Source organism: Acyrthosiphon pisum, chromosome A1, assembly GCF_005508785.2.
Source record: "Acyrthosiphon pisum isolate AL4f chromosome A1, pea_aphid_22Mar2018_4r6ur, whole genome shotgun sequence".
NCBI classification, from domain to species: domain Eukaryota; kingdom Metazoa; phylum Arthropoda; class Insecta; order Hemiptera; family Aphididae; genus Acyrthosiphon; species Acyrthosiphon pisum.
Genome location: NC_042494.1, coordinates 161,523,732 through 161,540,617, shown reverse-complemented (window position 1 = coordinate 161,540,617; position 16,886 = coordinate 161,523,732). Strand labels below are relative to the sequence as shown.

The window sequence follows — 16,886 nt, the reverse complement described above, 5'->3', positions numbered from 1 at the left end:
TGTCTGTAATCACTTTTTAGGACAGTAAAAGTACTTAGATTTTCTTCAACAGTATCTTTTCTGATAGAAAAGTGAATCTAGTTGGTACTCTGGGGGGGGGGTTAAAAAAAATGTCTCAGTAGTTTTCAAAAGCTATGTGAAAAACGAAAGAAAATTTAAGGAAAAACGAGAATTTTTACATGAAATCTGTTTTCGAGAAAACCATACCTTTTTTAAAAATATTTTGACTTATTTTGAGCTATTTAAGGACATTTTCAGTTTCCAATTTTTTTAGTTTTTTATTCTTTAATTATCAATACAATTTTATTTTTTGGGCACAAAAGCTTGAAAATTTAATAAAAGGCTCCTAATATATTGTTTCAAAGACAGATGAAAAATATTAAAATCCATAGTCACAATTTTTTTTTATAAGCATTTAAAGTTCAAATATTGACAAAATACGTAAAAATGACTAAAATTTCCAAATTATTTTGAGTTAGAAATTCATAAAAATTTTTATTTTAATATGATATTATATCATTGAATTCAAATTTAACACCATCTATTACAGTGACTCACTTGTTACTACATAGCAGAAAGACACCCGCTTGCCCACCTTTTTTTGAAATTGTTAACAATTTATTAATGTATTACACACGACGCAACAACTTCACTGCACAAATAGAAGGTACCACTAACTCATATGTTACGTATATTATACGCAGGGATGGGCAAGATACTCAAAAATCAGTATCGCGATACTAGATACTCGATACCTACATTTTAAGTATTTAGATACTCGATACTCGATACTCGATACTTACATTTTAAATATTTAGATACCGATACATTTGAAAAAATTAGTCATAGCCTAAGACGCATAGTATTTTTTTTTATTTTTTTTATACACAACTAGGTAGGTTGTGAATTTAGACAAATGCATTTAACTTTAAAATTCCAAATATTAGTTAGGTATAAATATATTATAATAAGTCAATCGTTAAATTAAATAAATAAATATAATAATTAAAATAAATTATAGATATCATCATATCGAATAGTATATAATGACACGACAAAAAAACGTTAAATGTATTTAACTTTAAAATTTCAAATATTCATTAAGTATAAATATATTATTGTGATCATTACATACTTTATCGCCGTCATCTGTCACGCGAAATGTAGACTATACAGACATACAGACATACAGTCTACAAGTACGAATAGTATGATGCAATATATACTTTGTACAGTCGTATTTATTAGGTACAGATATGGATATCTAATATACGTACGTATGTACGTACGGTAAAGACGTAAAGTCCCATTCAACGTGTATGTGTGGTGCATCAGAGTACACAGATATAACTCAATATAGCTAATAAGTAATAGGTTGAAAAATAATTTCGTACAACCAATAATTAAATTTTGTATTTATAAATTTAAATTCAGTGCTCATATTATTTTACACATATTATAGTATTATAGTAAAACATAGTCATACAGTCACGGTTGGTAGATGGGTGAGTAAAAATAATCGTATAAAATTAATTTTTCAAAGTATCGCATTAAAGTATCGAGTATTTTTTTAACAAAATTATTTTGTAAAATACTCGATACATAGTCTAAAAATATATCGCGATACAAGATACTCGATACTTCATATAATTGTATCGAGATACTCGATACTTCATATAATTGTATCGAGATACAAGATACAAGATACAATTGTATCTAAGATACGTATCTTAGATACTTGTACTGCCCAACCCTGATTATACGTATAATAGTTTGTTGTGACACTGTAATGAATTAGTAATCATGTAATTGTACAATATCTTAAATTACAAAATATATAAGTTACAATATCTTAAAAATTAAAACAGATTTACCGATCAGAAAAGTGTATGAGTAGGTTTTATAACTATATTGATAAGCCATATTAGTTTTGTTGATGAAAATATCTTGATACTGCGATTATTTACAAAATAATACAATATAGAGATTTATACAAGTACCTACGTGTATTTTAAATGCTGATACATACACAAACAGAAAAATTTATCAATACCTAGTTTTATATTACTATTATTACTTATTAGTTAAGTATTATATTTCTGTACTATTACATTAAAAATACGTCGGTAAACAATATCAGTCAATACCTACGTAGGTACTAAACTGTTAGGAAACATTGCATCTGTGTAAAGTTAGTGATTTAATCAAATGCCAATTTTTTAAAAAATTTTTTTATAATCTAACTTACAATGCCCATTTCCTAATTGAAAACGGCCAAAGTATAGGTACTCCCTGATGTTAAATACGCCACCGAATATTATGTGTCGTGTTTTTATAATGTATTTTGTTGGTTGTACTTGTATACAACGTTGCCACAATTGGGAGAAAATGTGAATTTCGCGGGGGGGGGGGGGGATAAAAAACAAATTAAAAATCACGCGACGATAATGAGCGCTTGTGGGTTGGTACTTCTAAGAGTACATAGGTATATACATAAATACCTACACCTGAGCTACAACTGCTACAACTAGGCACGAGTATATATGATAATAATAATAATGATGATGATGATGATGATGATAATAATAGTAAAGCCGGTGTGTATATTACACGGGGAAAAGTCGCGCAGTTAATTGTCCGACATCACGCGGCGTACATATCGTTATTATAATATAAACGCGCGACCAAGCAGGATACACTTATATATATATATATAATGTAATATAGTTAAACGGGAAACGACGTATTATTTTAGTAACTAGTTGTTTTAATTTACGCCGCCACCAAATTACGTGTTACATTGTCATCAGCAAATAAACAACCACACGGCCCACAGGGCGCCGCACCGATCATTATAATATGGTACATATTATTATTGTACAGACTATAAAACATAAGTACGCAAGTTGGCCATGTTATGCATGTGATAATTACTTCGTTTCGACTTGTTGAAATAGCACCATTTAGTGTTTAATAGTACAATATTTATATAAATTAAGACTATAATAAGTAGCTATATGTTATACCTGATAAACAATTCAATATTTGTAGGTATATATAATATACGAGTATATAAAGTATTTCAATTTTATTTTTACAAAAAATTATTAGTATATAATATAGACGTATATAATGAATTATAATAATAATAAAATATAAGTACCAAGACATGAATAGACATGGAAAAAGTCTTCGAGTAGAGACACTTTATCTATTTATATCATCGTTAATATTATTATTATTTAAGTCTTTACGCCATTTTCGTTGAATCCTCCCTAGGGGGTTACCAGGTATGTTGTCTGTCACTTTCTAAGTTAAGCTGATACATTTTTACGATTTACCGACGACAGGCGAAAACGTTTATACTTACATAATAGATGAATGTCGATATTCGATTAAAATAAGTATAATGTGACTTTGTAACTAATTTACATGAATTAAAATAAATGTTATACTCAAAATCTAAGTGACACTAGATATATTATATACCGTGTTAAAATAAATTATTCTTGATCTCCTCTAAAATATAGTAAACAAATATAATAAATTAACTATACCTGATCTGCTCAAATAAAGAATAATACCTATATTGTATACAAATATATTATTATTGAATAAAATGTGTTTATATAGGTACTATAAAATAAATATAACCTAACCTAACCTCTTAACATTGCTTTTAGTATGAATTACGATGGTTGAAACCGAAATAATATAATTAAAATAAATAATGATAGGATATTATAAATAATGAAGGTATATACTTAACCTTAGCCAATAGATTGCACATAACGATTATAAATTATTTAACAACATAATGGTTTGTTGAAATGCAGGTACAAAACACAAATTGACATGAGTAATCGTGATTTCTAAAGACTATAGGATCATTAAATATTTAAGGGTCTGTTAAACATTATGATAATGGGAATTCGTGTGACCTGACACGGTAGTGTTTTAAAGTGAGCCAGTTAATTAAAACTTATGTCAACTTTCACCGTCCACGCGCTTATACCTCTGCTTCCTCCATCATTTTAACGTAAAAGTGTAAAAGTGTGTATAATTGTCGAGGGTCCGTTACGTACTAGTGGACATTACGAGCGCCCCAACAACACTGTTGTATAATTACTTGATAATCGTAATTTGTCATCAACCATCACCTACAGCTAACCACCGGTAATTTGTATTTCAATGCATTTTTCTAAAAATGTTGCGGGATTTGATTATTGTTAGCCAAAATACACTCTTGATTGTTTCTTATTTATAATAGTTATTGAGTTATACGCAAAATAATATCCAGGATAATTACTGTAGAACTGCCAAAAACAATAATATTATGAGACTCATTTTTGTCAGCTTTCGCAGCTAAATTTAGTAAAAGTAAAATATTTTAGTATTGGAAAACTCAAATAAGAGTAAAGCTTGTGCGGGCGTGGAGTTACATACTTCTAAAAGTTTGGTTATTCTCACATATTTATAATTATACTACATATAATAATACATTTTTAAATACATAAAGCTTCCATAAAATATAATACAATAAATTACATGATAATATTAGGATACATAATATTATGTAAATATACAAGGTGATTTTTTTAAGGCAAACACTCTTTTCCCGAAAAGTAACAACGTTTTTGGAAATATTTTCTTTTACATAGTTAAATCATAACAAAATGACCTTTGTTTTTATCGTTTTTATCGTTATTATTCTTGATTTTATAATATGTATTTTATATTTTTATATCGTATAATTGTATAAGTTTCATACTATTTTAAAGTATTATTAAATGGAATAGAATGTCACAAAGGAATCCTGAAAAATGTTTGTCCACTCCTCCGCTCATAACAAGCAAAAACTTTAAATACTTATAAAATATAACTAATAAATTATTTATTCAAAATTCTATTTTTATGGATACATATTCACAGAAAAATATTGTGTTTCGTAAAATGAAACTAAAAATGTATACTGTCATTTTAAAGAAGAAAAAAATTAAAAATCATAAAGATACATCAAATATTTGATTCCAAAGTGAGTGTTTATTTAATTTATAGACAATGTAATTCAACCTAAAGCTTATTATTTCATTATATCATTATCGTCACAAATGTCTAACGGGACGGGCAGTATCAGGACACATAGTATATAAGACAGTATATTTTGTTTAAATTAAATAATTTAAAGCTTTTAAACTTTACTTTGAAAATTAATAATATATACTATGGCTGATTTGTGAGTAGAACGATAAACATTATTTCTCTTTAGGCCAAGAAAAATAAAAATGCAAACCGTTATACCTATAAATTTTTTATCGATGTAATAAACATTACCTTGACACGTCAACAAAAGTATACCACCTACGAGCTATGTATTACAACCAAGTTATATAATCAGCTTGAACTAAAGACATCTAATAATATATACACGTCTTGCAATAAATTGGAACGAAACACCCTTTGTATTTTAACGGGTACGAACCAACACAAAACGACTGCTCAAAAAATATTTTTGCACGGCCCAAAGTATTATTGACCATGTTGGAGGCTAGCCAGCTGGATTTGGACTGTATAAATAATATATGTTATTCATCGACAATAACATTTTTTTGGCCAAAAGACTTCTGATAATATTTTCAGTTTAATAAATTAGAACAAAAATATCTTAAGATGATGATATCATCTTTTCTTTTTAATTTTGCAATTTAGCAAGTACCTATTATACCAATATTACCAATTCCTAACTCAAGAACGATATGAAATAGTATATTGTGTGGCAAGGGCGGGAAGTGAGCCATTTCGCCCAAGACTGAAATGGCCTTCCCGCGCGAGCCACACATACTATTTTTTGTCACGCCCCTGCGTTCATGGAAAAGGTTATGCAGGGATCTATGCAACAATTATAGACTATTCTGCAAATTATGTTTAAATGATAATGCGTCATGCAAGGAAGTTATACTATAAATTTAAGATGTAACCAAAAGTTTATGTTTTGGAAGGACCGTGGTAGGTATACGTTGTGCAGGGGATACGCGCCCGGCGGCCGGCACTTTTGGGGATTTCTTCTTTTCCGCCCGGCACTTTTGGGGATTTCCTCTTTTCCGCCCGCTGGATGGAAAAAGGTTGCTTTCGAACGCTTCAACCGTGGTCGAAAACCAAACTTTCAGTGCAGGCGTGACAAAAAATATCTTTCCGTGCACAACATTATGAATTATTTACTATTATCGCATCTATTCTGATATTTTAATGACACTTTAAATACTTGAATACTTTGAATGCTTGGGTGATGGTAATATGGTACAGTATAGGTAATTGATAATAATATGATGTGGCAAAAAATTCGAAATCAAATATCTTTGAATGTATAATAAGGTATATATATATATTTAATAAATTAAACATGAAGTATACTATCTAAACTATCTTTGTTAATATTATTTGGTTTATACATTTATTTATATTTTATACAAATAATATAAAAATATACACGAACGATTAAAATAATTGTAATCTTATATGTATAAAAAAAATAAGTACTGGTTAAATAACGCTACCTACCTCGATGGACCTAGTTTCATAAAGTAACCCGAATTTAAACTGTGTAGATAAAGGCACGTGTTGGCTCAAACTCTTTTTAGTCGTGATCAGACAAGAATATATATGTATACATTTTTATTGAGAGTGTATTATATTACAGTATCTCTCTGACTTTATTATATAAATGTCAATTTTGAGTATACTTAATTTAAAATTATATCATAACAGTGAGCTATATTATATTTGCAAACAATTATACTCGAATCGGCGTAAGCGTAGGGGGGAGTGTAATCGACCATATAACCTCCCTTGTTACCGTCACTGTCGTAAACACATAAATGCTTCAAGTGCAGAGTGTTATTGCGGTATTATCGTTAGTCATTATAGTAAAGTTATCATAGTTAGAATCCAATCGTATAAATATATATATAGGTAAAATTTAACGTTGCCCGAAAAAAATCACTTACATTTTTGGCGCTTTTTCGAAATATTAGTACCTACTGCAAATAAATCAATGTATTGCAGTTGTAGTCTGTAGACCTATACGGCTATAGGCGTGACAATCGATCAGCACACAATGCAAGTATACATATATTATTATTACAATTTTTTTATATATTATTGAAACTATTTTATCGGCGAATATTTAAAACGTCTTCGGGTTCGTATGCGGATCATCAACGTCGGACGAATACAATAATCTACCTAATGTTTACCGCAGCCCTCACCTCGATCGACGGTCGTCAGCTCCGACACCCGCTGCGATGGTGTCGTTGGAACATCGTCAACCTCGTCGTCGCCGACCGTATTCGGCGGCGGTAACGCCGTCGGCGCCGTTGCTTCTTCGGACATATTATTTTCTGCGCGGTCGTATGATATAGTATTATTGCACTCGGATGAGATTAGATTACCTACGACGACACTGTGCGGCGGCGGTGGCGGTGGCTACGGCGGCGGGTGGACGGGAAAGGACTGCGGTCGTCAACGCGACGACGAAAACACTCGTCGAACGATTCACTCGCGAAAAACAGAGCCGCTAATGGACACGGTGCGCGTCCGTCTGCATCAGGTTTCCCACGCGTGTGTGTATCGGGTATGACCGATGACAATTTTATTATTTAAACATCGTACCTATATGACATCGTTACGGATTTATGCGAATTATAATACCGACGACTGCAGATACATAATAATATTAAAACACGTCGCCGTCGCGGGGACCGGTAAACGCTCTGTATATACTGCACGTGCGTACGGTTGTGTGCGTGCGTAAGTATACCACGGTCGATGGGCGGCACGCAGAATCTCGCAAACGACAAGGACTGCATATATCGCGGCGGCGGTGGCGTCGGCGGCCAGCCGCTGTAGGTGCGCGCGCGAGTGTCGCCGGCTTAGCGTTCGTTTTACTCACACGCGCAAACTCGCCGCCGCACCGCCACCGCGTTGACCGCGTGCGCGATCAATTTCAAAGACTCTCTAGGGGTACTGTTGGGGAGGAGGGAGTCCGCTAGCCACCCACGCCTGCCCGTACCGTGGATTCAATGGTGAGGGATAATAATGTTACGGGGGGAGGGGGAAGCGAGTACTCCGGGGGTAGGTAGGTAGGTGGATCGCGATTGTGGATGGTTGATTTATATTTAATATGCCCGAGTGCATGCAGACTATACTTTTTCTTTCGAAACAAAACAAAAAATGGACGAAATGAAAAATATTTACAACCTGCAGTACATCATGGTCATGATGCTGCAGCTTAATAATATCATAAACACATATAGGTTTACGGATACTCGTGATGTGTTGAACCATGATGTGTGTGTTTATCGCGTACGCCAACAATATGTTCGAAAAAAACGACCAATATCATACATTATATACAAGGATCAAAACTTCAACCAGTTCTCGTTTAGATTAATTGGAAAAAACCGATAGGCATTGAACCAAATTTTAAATTTAAAAAAAATTATTGACTTTTCGCAAGCTATCCTGGATACCTAGTGTAAAGTAAATCGAATTCTTCGAGGAAGTTGTTACCGTTCCTATACAACAAAAACAGTATATAATAGCCCGCTGGGTTAAACGCCGAGCCAGATTCAAAGTGATTATACCAACAGCACGTGTTGGTATAGTATATAACTGTAGACTGTAGTCACCCTAGGGTGCCATGAGCTTATAAATTGAGGGTGCCGAGAAGTTGTTTCAAATATAAAGCAATCATACATATTACATATATTTCAGAGTTTAAATGATATGGCGTGTGTGTAATAACACAGATTATAAAAAAAACCATTGCGTGTTTATACCTATAGCTAAAGAAAGCCGGTGTTATAAAATAAAAATATAAATAGGTACACGATATTAGTATCCAGATTTGTAGAAAATACTTTAGGTTGCCGTGAGTCAAAATCCACATTTTCCAGCTGTATTTGTGATGCACGCACGGTGGTGGGAAAAGCGACATATCCTGAGCGTTTACACATCGTATATTATCATATACGATAATGAAGGTGGAGTAATAGGTATACTAAACGTGCGGCAAGGCAGGTAGATACTATATACGCGTTGTTTATGATGAACACGATTAAGAACCACACGCGTGTCGACCGCGAATTTACGACCGTATAATATATAATATATTACACAAAGTCACACGGCATATATTATTATTATTTATGTTATCAAATCGCAACTGTTGCTACGCTGCTTTACGATCGCATCACACGCGCAGTGTTAAACGCGATCTACTGCACCAGTTTAAATATTGTATATTATAATATTATGCGTTTATTTTTGCTAGTTAATAAATCACAATAAATAGATTAGAAAACTAATACTGATAGCGTTTTTGACCCGCATGTAATAGGTTGGTATACAACCCCTCTTGTAAGAGAACTTTCATGAATATTACTGTAGTTTTTGTGAACAGTTACTTTGTATGCTAGATAATACAATTAAGAAAACCAATAATAACGGGGACACACGTATAATGAATATTACCCACATAAAAAACTGAAGTTCTTTAATACCATGTTTATTAAAAAAATACTAATTTAATGATTCTCTAAAATTTATTGAACTAATCATGGGCCGCTAAATCATATTTAACTTATCTACTGTTAATTCATTAAATAAAATTTAGTGATTGTTCATGCAACCAGGACATTATAATTATGGTCTATATGGTTATATGGTTATATGGCTATATTATATGACTATTATATAGGTGAACATTTAATACCATAAGACAAATTATGAGATTAGCGAACGAGGATCCATCGTTTCTATTAGGGGGACTAAACCAGTCATGAGGTAACGTTATCACCCTATTGTGTTAATTTAATTTTTCATATTTTATACTGTACATACTTTAGTTTTAAGATTAATTTCAACATTTGTATTGGGCTCGTCCCATTTCATAAACAAATAAATTAATTAATTAATTAATTAATAAATTGTAATAGTGAATACAACTCCGGGCCACTCGTATTGTAAATATGTATATGTACACTGTACAGTATATACTCTTAGTAGGTAGTAAGTTCTTCAACCATCACAATATTTTATGATGGTAGGTTTTATTTAAAGAGTTGACACGCATGATACCTAAATATATATTGTAATTAATTTATATTAATAAAAGAATAAAAATCATTATAATCAATTAAATATCTAAATTTATAAATCGGTACTCATGAATCGTAGTGAACGAATTTGATTTTAAAATGTGGTGTACTTCGGTCATTTCAGTTTTTGGGAGGGGGGGGGGCAAAATTTTTTACTGATCCAAAATAAAACTGAAAAAAACAGCTCGTTCACAATTACATTACATTACATTATAATTGCATTTTTATCTCAATATAAATAGCCTTCTTATACATAATTTTATACTTACTAGTTAGTATCAAAGGTTACTATTATAAGCATAAGTACTTAACCCATTTTTTAGAGATAACAATAACTAAATAATTAATACGTATGTAGAGGGATCAGGGATACTTAAATATATTACCTATTAACTACCATATGAAGGCCCAAAACTAGCCCATATCCGGCCCAACAGCGGCCCGCTAATGACAAAGCGACGGGGAGGGACACCCTACCACCCCCCAAATGATACCACTGATTTAAAGATTCAATCTCTTTTAAGCTAATTTAGTATATTTATAGAGTCATGGGATGCAAAGGGATTTAGTTCCTACTCTTCTTTTTCCTCTGAAGCCAATTTAAAAATGTCCTTTTTAACATTTACTCCAAATGGTACGTTGGAGCGCTCAAATCTGACCTTAGATAGTCATTCGTCTTTATGGATAAAATTATTTTTATCTCAAAGTATATTATATTTTATATTCATTGTTTTTCTATCTTTATTTATTTTTATCGTTGTCTTTTGTCGATAAATGTTTTAAGCGTTGGATGACTACGTTTTCATACGAACATATTAATCAAAAAATATCATAAAATTCATAAAATAAAGTCATATAGAATTAACTACCTATTGAAAAAGTAATTGACAGCACAAATAGACAATGAGCTATATTATAATATTATATTTAACTATTTATTTGCACGCCCTGGAGAATAATCGTTTTTGGACGTAAATCGTGCGCTAAACTGGCACCACGATATTTTTTACGACAGTATAATACTCGTCACTGTATTATTTAAAATACACACGAAACACTACCATATAAGTGCAGTACCTAAACAATTTTTTTTCTATGCGCTCGTTGAAACATAAATAATATGAAAATAAATATATTGTAGTATTGTCAGCTTGGCTATACATACACTATGGCTGGTTAGTAAGCATAATATTATTATATAGTAATACCTATTGACCGTATGTATAGTTATTAGTTTTACAATAGGTTTTTACTATATATGTATTAGTATATTATTTAGATATTCAGCACAGTAACAAACGCGTTGAATACGGTTACTGTAACCTCGAATTAACATGTATTGTTACAACATTATTATGTTAACAAATCATTGTGTCTTGTGTATTTAATATTTATATATTATTCGATCAATCAATCAATCGAAACGTTTTACTAGCTATTATTTATAAATTCACGCATGTAGACTTCATAACATTATTTAAGCCATAAGAGTGGTAAAATTATTGTTTTAAAAAAAATAATAACAAATATTTTGATATTGTTGTCTACGATGATTACACTACCTATTGAACAGTTATGATTTATTTTTGTTACAACTAGTAAATAAAATATATCTGAATTTTGAACTTACCAATGACCCTTGAGATGTTCAACAATGAAGAATCTATTTTTTACTCAAGAACAGTGATGCACAGACCGTGGTTCACCAAAGCCTCAAAAGGGTGCCGTGACCAATTTTAAGATTGAAAAATAACTGTTGAGGTACTCCGTCACCATACGGCACACGACAGAAGGATACTACGTAGTGATGAAATATTAAATTTATCTATTATCGGTGGTTCTCACAAAGACAACAAGTATTTAACTAATATGACTCACTCATTAAAACTTTGAGCATTACTGCGCTCTAACTAGAGCAAAACATCTCATTTTTAACCTCCTTATTTTAGATATTATATTTAGTATGGTATGCAACTAATTATTTCGTATATTTTATGTTTTATATGTGATTATAAAAATAATTCATTCTGTATTATAATTCTATACTTTTCACAAATTATACCCACCTATCATAATAATATTATATATTGTGATATTCGTATTGAAAACTTCAATATTAAAATAAAAAAGGCATCATTAGTAGGAGTAGACTACGTCTTATTAGTTAGTAGGATTTATATTCAATGTTATGTTTAGTTTGCATTTTGCAACGAACGATTAAATTTCCAAACATTGATACAATTGAACTATATTTTTTTTGTATTTTGCATATTTTTCAATATTTTAGGTATAATATTATTGCATGTTTTAAAAAAAGTTGTGTAATAGTTTGAAAAACTAGATTTGAGTAAATAACACGTCATATTACGCACTTACTTTTAATTTCATAAAATCCGTGATTTTGTCTTTGAAAAAAAAATTATAAATTGTATTGAAAATGTTATGAAATTATTTAATAGTAAGAATATTAGAAATTATTTAGTTTATATAAAAAATTACTTTATGAAATTTGTTTTAAAATTTTAAGATGCTTAATGAAAGTTTGAAAATTATTATTTTATGCATTTTCATTTCATTTTGTTAGAATATGCTAAAATTCTAACAAAAATAAATTCATATTTTAGGTACTATTTTATATTGCAAATAAATCCTATAGTTATGATAATAATAATAATAATAATAATAATAAATATCAATGTATCATGTCTGTATAGTGTATGGCGTGACTGCGTCTTCCGTCCGTGCGTGCGTGTGCAATACACCGACGTCTAAGAATTGCATAAGCTAAGCGCCGTGTTACAGGAGTAAGTAAAATCGTCGTTAACGGTGTTTTAAAATTGGCACAGCGTCAGGTATGATATGGTAACCTATAGTATTTGACTGGCCGCAATTCTAAAACTAAATCCGTCGCTGGCACCATTGCAACTATTATACACCAGCCGGGTAAAATACGAAAATAAGAAAAGCCGATTAAATAAATACAAATTGAAAACGATGAGCACAAGCTTCATGATGACGTGTTACAGGCAAACGAGTGAGATTTCCAGTACGATAATTTTTTTAATTTTTTTTTTTTTTTATTGTTATCATTTGTTGTCCGTATGATATTTAAATCAAAATATAATGTAATTTTTTACAAAAACATCGTAAATTGTTTGTAACAATACAAATAATAAATAACGATCGTCTCGTACGACGGGCGCGCGTGGGTGCGGAAAACAACAATAACAATAATAATATAATAATAATAATAATAATTATATTAATAATAATAAATAAATAATAACGTGTATTTGCTTTTGTCGGAGCGATGCGCGTGTGGTTTTACTTGTTGAACGGGTTGTCGTCGGCCGGTACGGGCTTTCCGCAAACTTTGGCCAGAAACGCTGAAACGAAAAAAAACGGACGGCGCCAAGTTTAAAATACGGTCTTCTTTAAAAATAGACCACCGCGTCACGGGTAACGCAACGCTGTAGTAAAAAGAACCAAAAAAAAAAACCAACCAAGCAAAAGCGGACGGACAGCAACAATCGCAAAATGTGCGTGAAAACAAATATTTTTATTTATAGAGGCGCTGTCCGGTCAGTATAACACATAGTAATAGCAATAGCCACACACTATACGCTACTGTGGCGATATTATATAACGCATAGGTCGTCGTGACCATACGATCCGCGGCAGTTTAAAAAATAAAAGCGTTTATACATTACATTATCCCAAGCGTGGTATTTCGTTATGATCGCAAAACAGATTATGATTTTATTATCCTTCCAGAAATATTATGCCGCTCCGCATTTCTGCGGACAGCGAGAAATCGCTCGTCGATAAAATATTTTACACGCCGATCGATAGCAAAACCAAAATACGGAAATCTCCTACTGCGACGAGTGCCGCGTATAAGCAGAGTAATATATTGTAATATTGTTGTTGTCGAAGCGTTATTCGCGTTGTTACTGGATTCGCAGGATACGTGTCCTTTACACGAACGAAAAAATACGTCCTCGCAATCTATGACGACGATGACGACGCATTTTAAGGACAACCACGGAAGCGGCGTTGGACCAAGGTCCTGCGCCATAGCCTTGCACACACAGGCACGCACTATATATTTTACAAGCAGTTTGCGTTGAACAGAGAAAAACGCAATGACGTCACAAACAGCGTATCGTTTAAAAACGGTATCTTTACACTTACGGATAATGGTCCGGGTAGTTTTAATTTTTTAATGGTTTTTTTTTTTTTTTTTTTAACGTTAAACGCTTAAAATGGAATTTATTTCATGTCGCTCAGGCGAACCATCACTTTTTTTACGAACGCTGAAAAACATTCGATCAAGGTGGTTTTTATTTTGGCACAGGTAGGTAAGTATAAGAATAGTTTATTGGTATAGGCGAACGTTGCCGGCGGATGTACAAACTTTCGTCAGACACCGCACCGGAAACGCGATTTGAATGTAAATAGATAGTATAAATTAATTATACATATAATATAAAAAAATATCGATTACTCACGGACATAGGGGATCATACCGTCCTCATCTTCGGGGTCCATGCAGTCCTTGACAACTTCGTCGAGTTCCGCGTCGGACAATTTCTCTCCTGCAAACGCCAAACAGATATAAAAATAAAAACAGGATATCAGCCTGCGGTAATGAGCTCATTATTGGTGGGACATAACATTATACAAGGCGTTCGAATACGAATATAATATTAGATCCCGACCGGGTGTATTGGCGACCACTTACCCAAGGAGAGGAGGATGTGTGTCAGTTCTCCACCGATCATGTGACCGTCTTCGGCTTTGTCGTACAGTTTCAGGCACTCAATGAAATCTTCGTACACTCCTTGGTCTTTGTCCTTGATCACTTGAGCGAAAATTGGGTAGAACTCGTCCACCATCAATTTCTTTTCGCCTGCTCGTGAAAAACACACGACCACGTGTAATTAGCATATTGTTATTGTGTCTCAAATCAGATATTGCACGATGATAAATCGTTCTACGCTCACCCTTCTTTTTGGTACCACCCAACTTCTCGATGGTGGCCAATGTTGGGTTCATTTCCAAAGCGCGGAGCAGATCTCCCAAATAGAAAGCGTCGACGCCTTCATTGGTGCTGTCGTAGATACCCCAGACGAAGTTCACACCTAAAATATCGAACAATTATTAATAAATTAACGGACGGGAATATTACGCGTAAATGGGTTCATCTATGCTACGTTATTATTTATTATTACTATTATTTTTGTATGTAACTTACGTTCAATATCCTCTTTGGACAATTCCTGAAACAAAAAAAAAACAAAAAACCTTTAGACCGATTTCTATATGTACGAATAAACATCTGAGGCAAAAAGGCGTGTTTTCCAAATTGACAATAAAAAAATACCTATTAGTTTATTTTTTGGAAAAAGTTTATCTTATACCGGGTACCTTATACGAAAAACTAAAAAAGTATTTAAAAATGTGCATCTTTTAAGCGTTGTAAATTTATAATGAATAATAATTTTAGAGTGTAAACCAACTAAATGCAGCCCCTATTATAGTATTATAATTTATAATATACCTATTGTATCTGTACGGCTGTACACCTAAAATCGCCCAAATATATTTCCTCTTATACTTTGTGGTAGCCGTCTTCACCAGTTTGAAATTTTAACTATCTAGTTCACATCGAAGAACGAGTAGGTAGATATTGTTAGTTAAGATAATGATTAGGTGTACTTCCTAGCGAATAGTTTTTGGAAGTCAATTAAAATAAAAGTAATCTGGAACTTAGTGGAAATTAATCATGAATCTAGTATAAACTATAAAATAATGGCTAAAAAATGCGTATCTAATTAAATATTGTGTAATAAAATATCCGTGGTCATTAAATTATAAATATCGGAACACTGTGCCTGTGGCATGTCTTGTCGATAATACCAATTATCACTCATCGTGTTATAATAATAATATGATGATGATTATAATATTCCCGAGCGTTAAACTGAAATAACTTTTAAAAAAAATTCGTCTGCATTTAAATGATAATTTTAAATTTTCAGTATAAAACAAAATACGAATTAATAAGGTATTATTTTTCCTCGTAACAATTTCTATTACAATTTCAAATTTTTTTTCGCCTTAAGTGCGTCCTTTTGATCTATCTGCCCCGACAACCGGCTGACACCATCGACTACCAAATAAAAAACGCCCTCCCCAAATCACAGTTCTAGTGCTCAGGATTGTCGAGAACATTCATGATTTATAATAGTTAACAATAAAAAAATATACAAGTAAGTACTCACCATTTTAATGAGTGCGCGTTCAAATCGTGAATGGACTGTGTTCGGTTCGCACGTGTATCCTCGGAAGGCGATGCGAACGAATATCGACTGAAGTGCACCTCGTCTGCTGACCCGCTGCTCGGCCGCAGCCACCCCTCCACGACTTCGGTTCTATTTATAAATGTTTTATTTTCGAAGGCACTCGTCGTCGTTCGCCAATATCATGTTGCAACTAAAACCGTCCCGTTGTACTTTTATGGGGAAAAAAGGACGGCCGGCACAATATTGTATTATTATTTTATGCGCTCGCGATCTCCACGCGCACCGCCAAAGGTAGGTACACGCCACGTCTTCATATTATACATATACAGTCGATTCCACTTAATTGGGACACATCGGGCGGCGATCTATTTGTCCCCATAATCCGACTGTCCCGATCAACCGAATAATTTTACATACAATA

General features: G+C 32.5%; 1 protein-coding gene across 2 annotated transcripts; it reads right to left on the bottom strand.

The window, feature by feature from the left end:
• Window positions 1-13,201: 13,201 nt before the first annotated feature.
• On the bottom strand, window positions 13,202-16,582 carry Mlc1 (myosin alkali light chain 1). 2 transcript variants are annotated; one of them, NM_001126154.2, is made up of 7 exons: window positions 16,445-16,582; window positions 15,415-15,439; window positions 15,164-15,301; window positions 14,902-15,069; window positions 14,669-14,755; window positions 14,352-14,473; window positions 13,202-13,543 (listed from the first exon to the last, which is right to left on the bottom strand). In NM_001126154.2, the coding sequence occupies exons 1-6, from the start codon at window positions 16,445-16,447 to the stop codon at window positions 14,430-14,432; spliced, it is 465 nt and encodes a 154-aa protein (NP_001119626.1). In that variant the 5' UTR covers window positions 16,448-16,582; the 3' UTR covers window positions 13,202-13,543; window positions 14,352-14,429. The 2 variants fall into 2 exon arrangements, with proteins under 2 accessions (NP_001119626.1, NP_001129462.1); NM_001135990.1 differs by lacking the exon at window positions 14,352-14,473.
• Window positions 16,583-16,886: the final 304 nt, after the last annotated feature.

Excerpts from the sequence above, each read along its gene's own strand:
- Mlc1 (NM_001135990.1), bottom strand. Across the intron at positions 15,070-15,163 it reads GGGTGGTACCAAAAAGAAGG|GCGAAAAGAAATTGATGGTG; the intron begins GTGAGCGTAGAA and ends TTTCACGAGCAG. Across the intron at positions 13,544-14,668 it reads CGGTATGATCCCCTATGTCC|CGTTTCTGGCCAAAGTTTGC; the intron begins GTGAGTAATCGA and ends TTTTCGTTTCAG.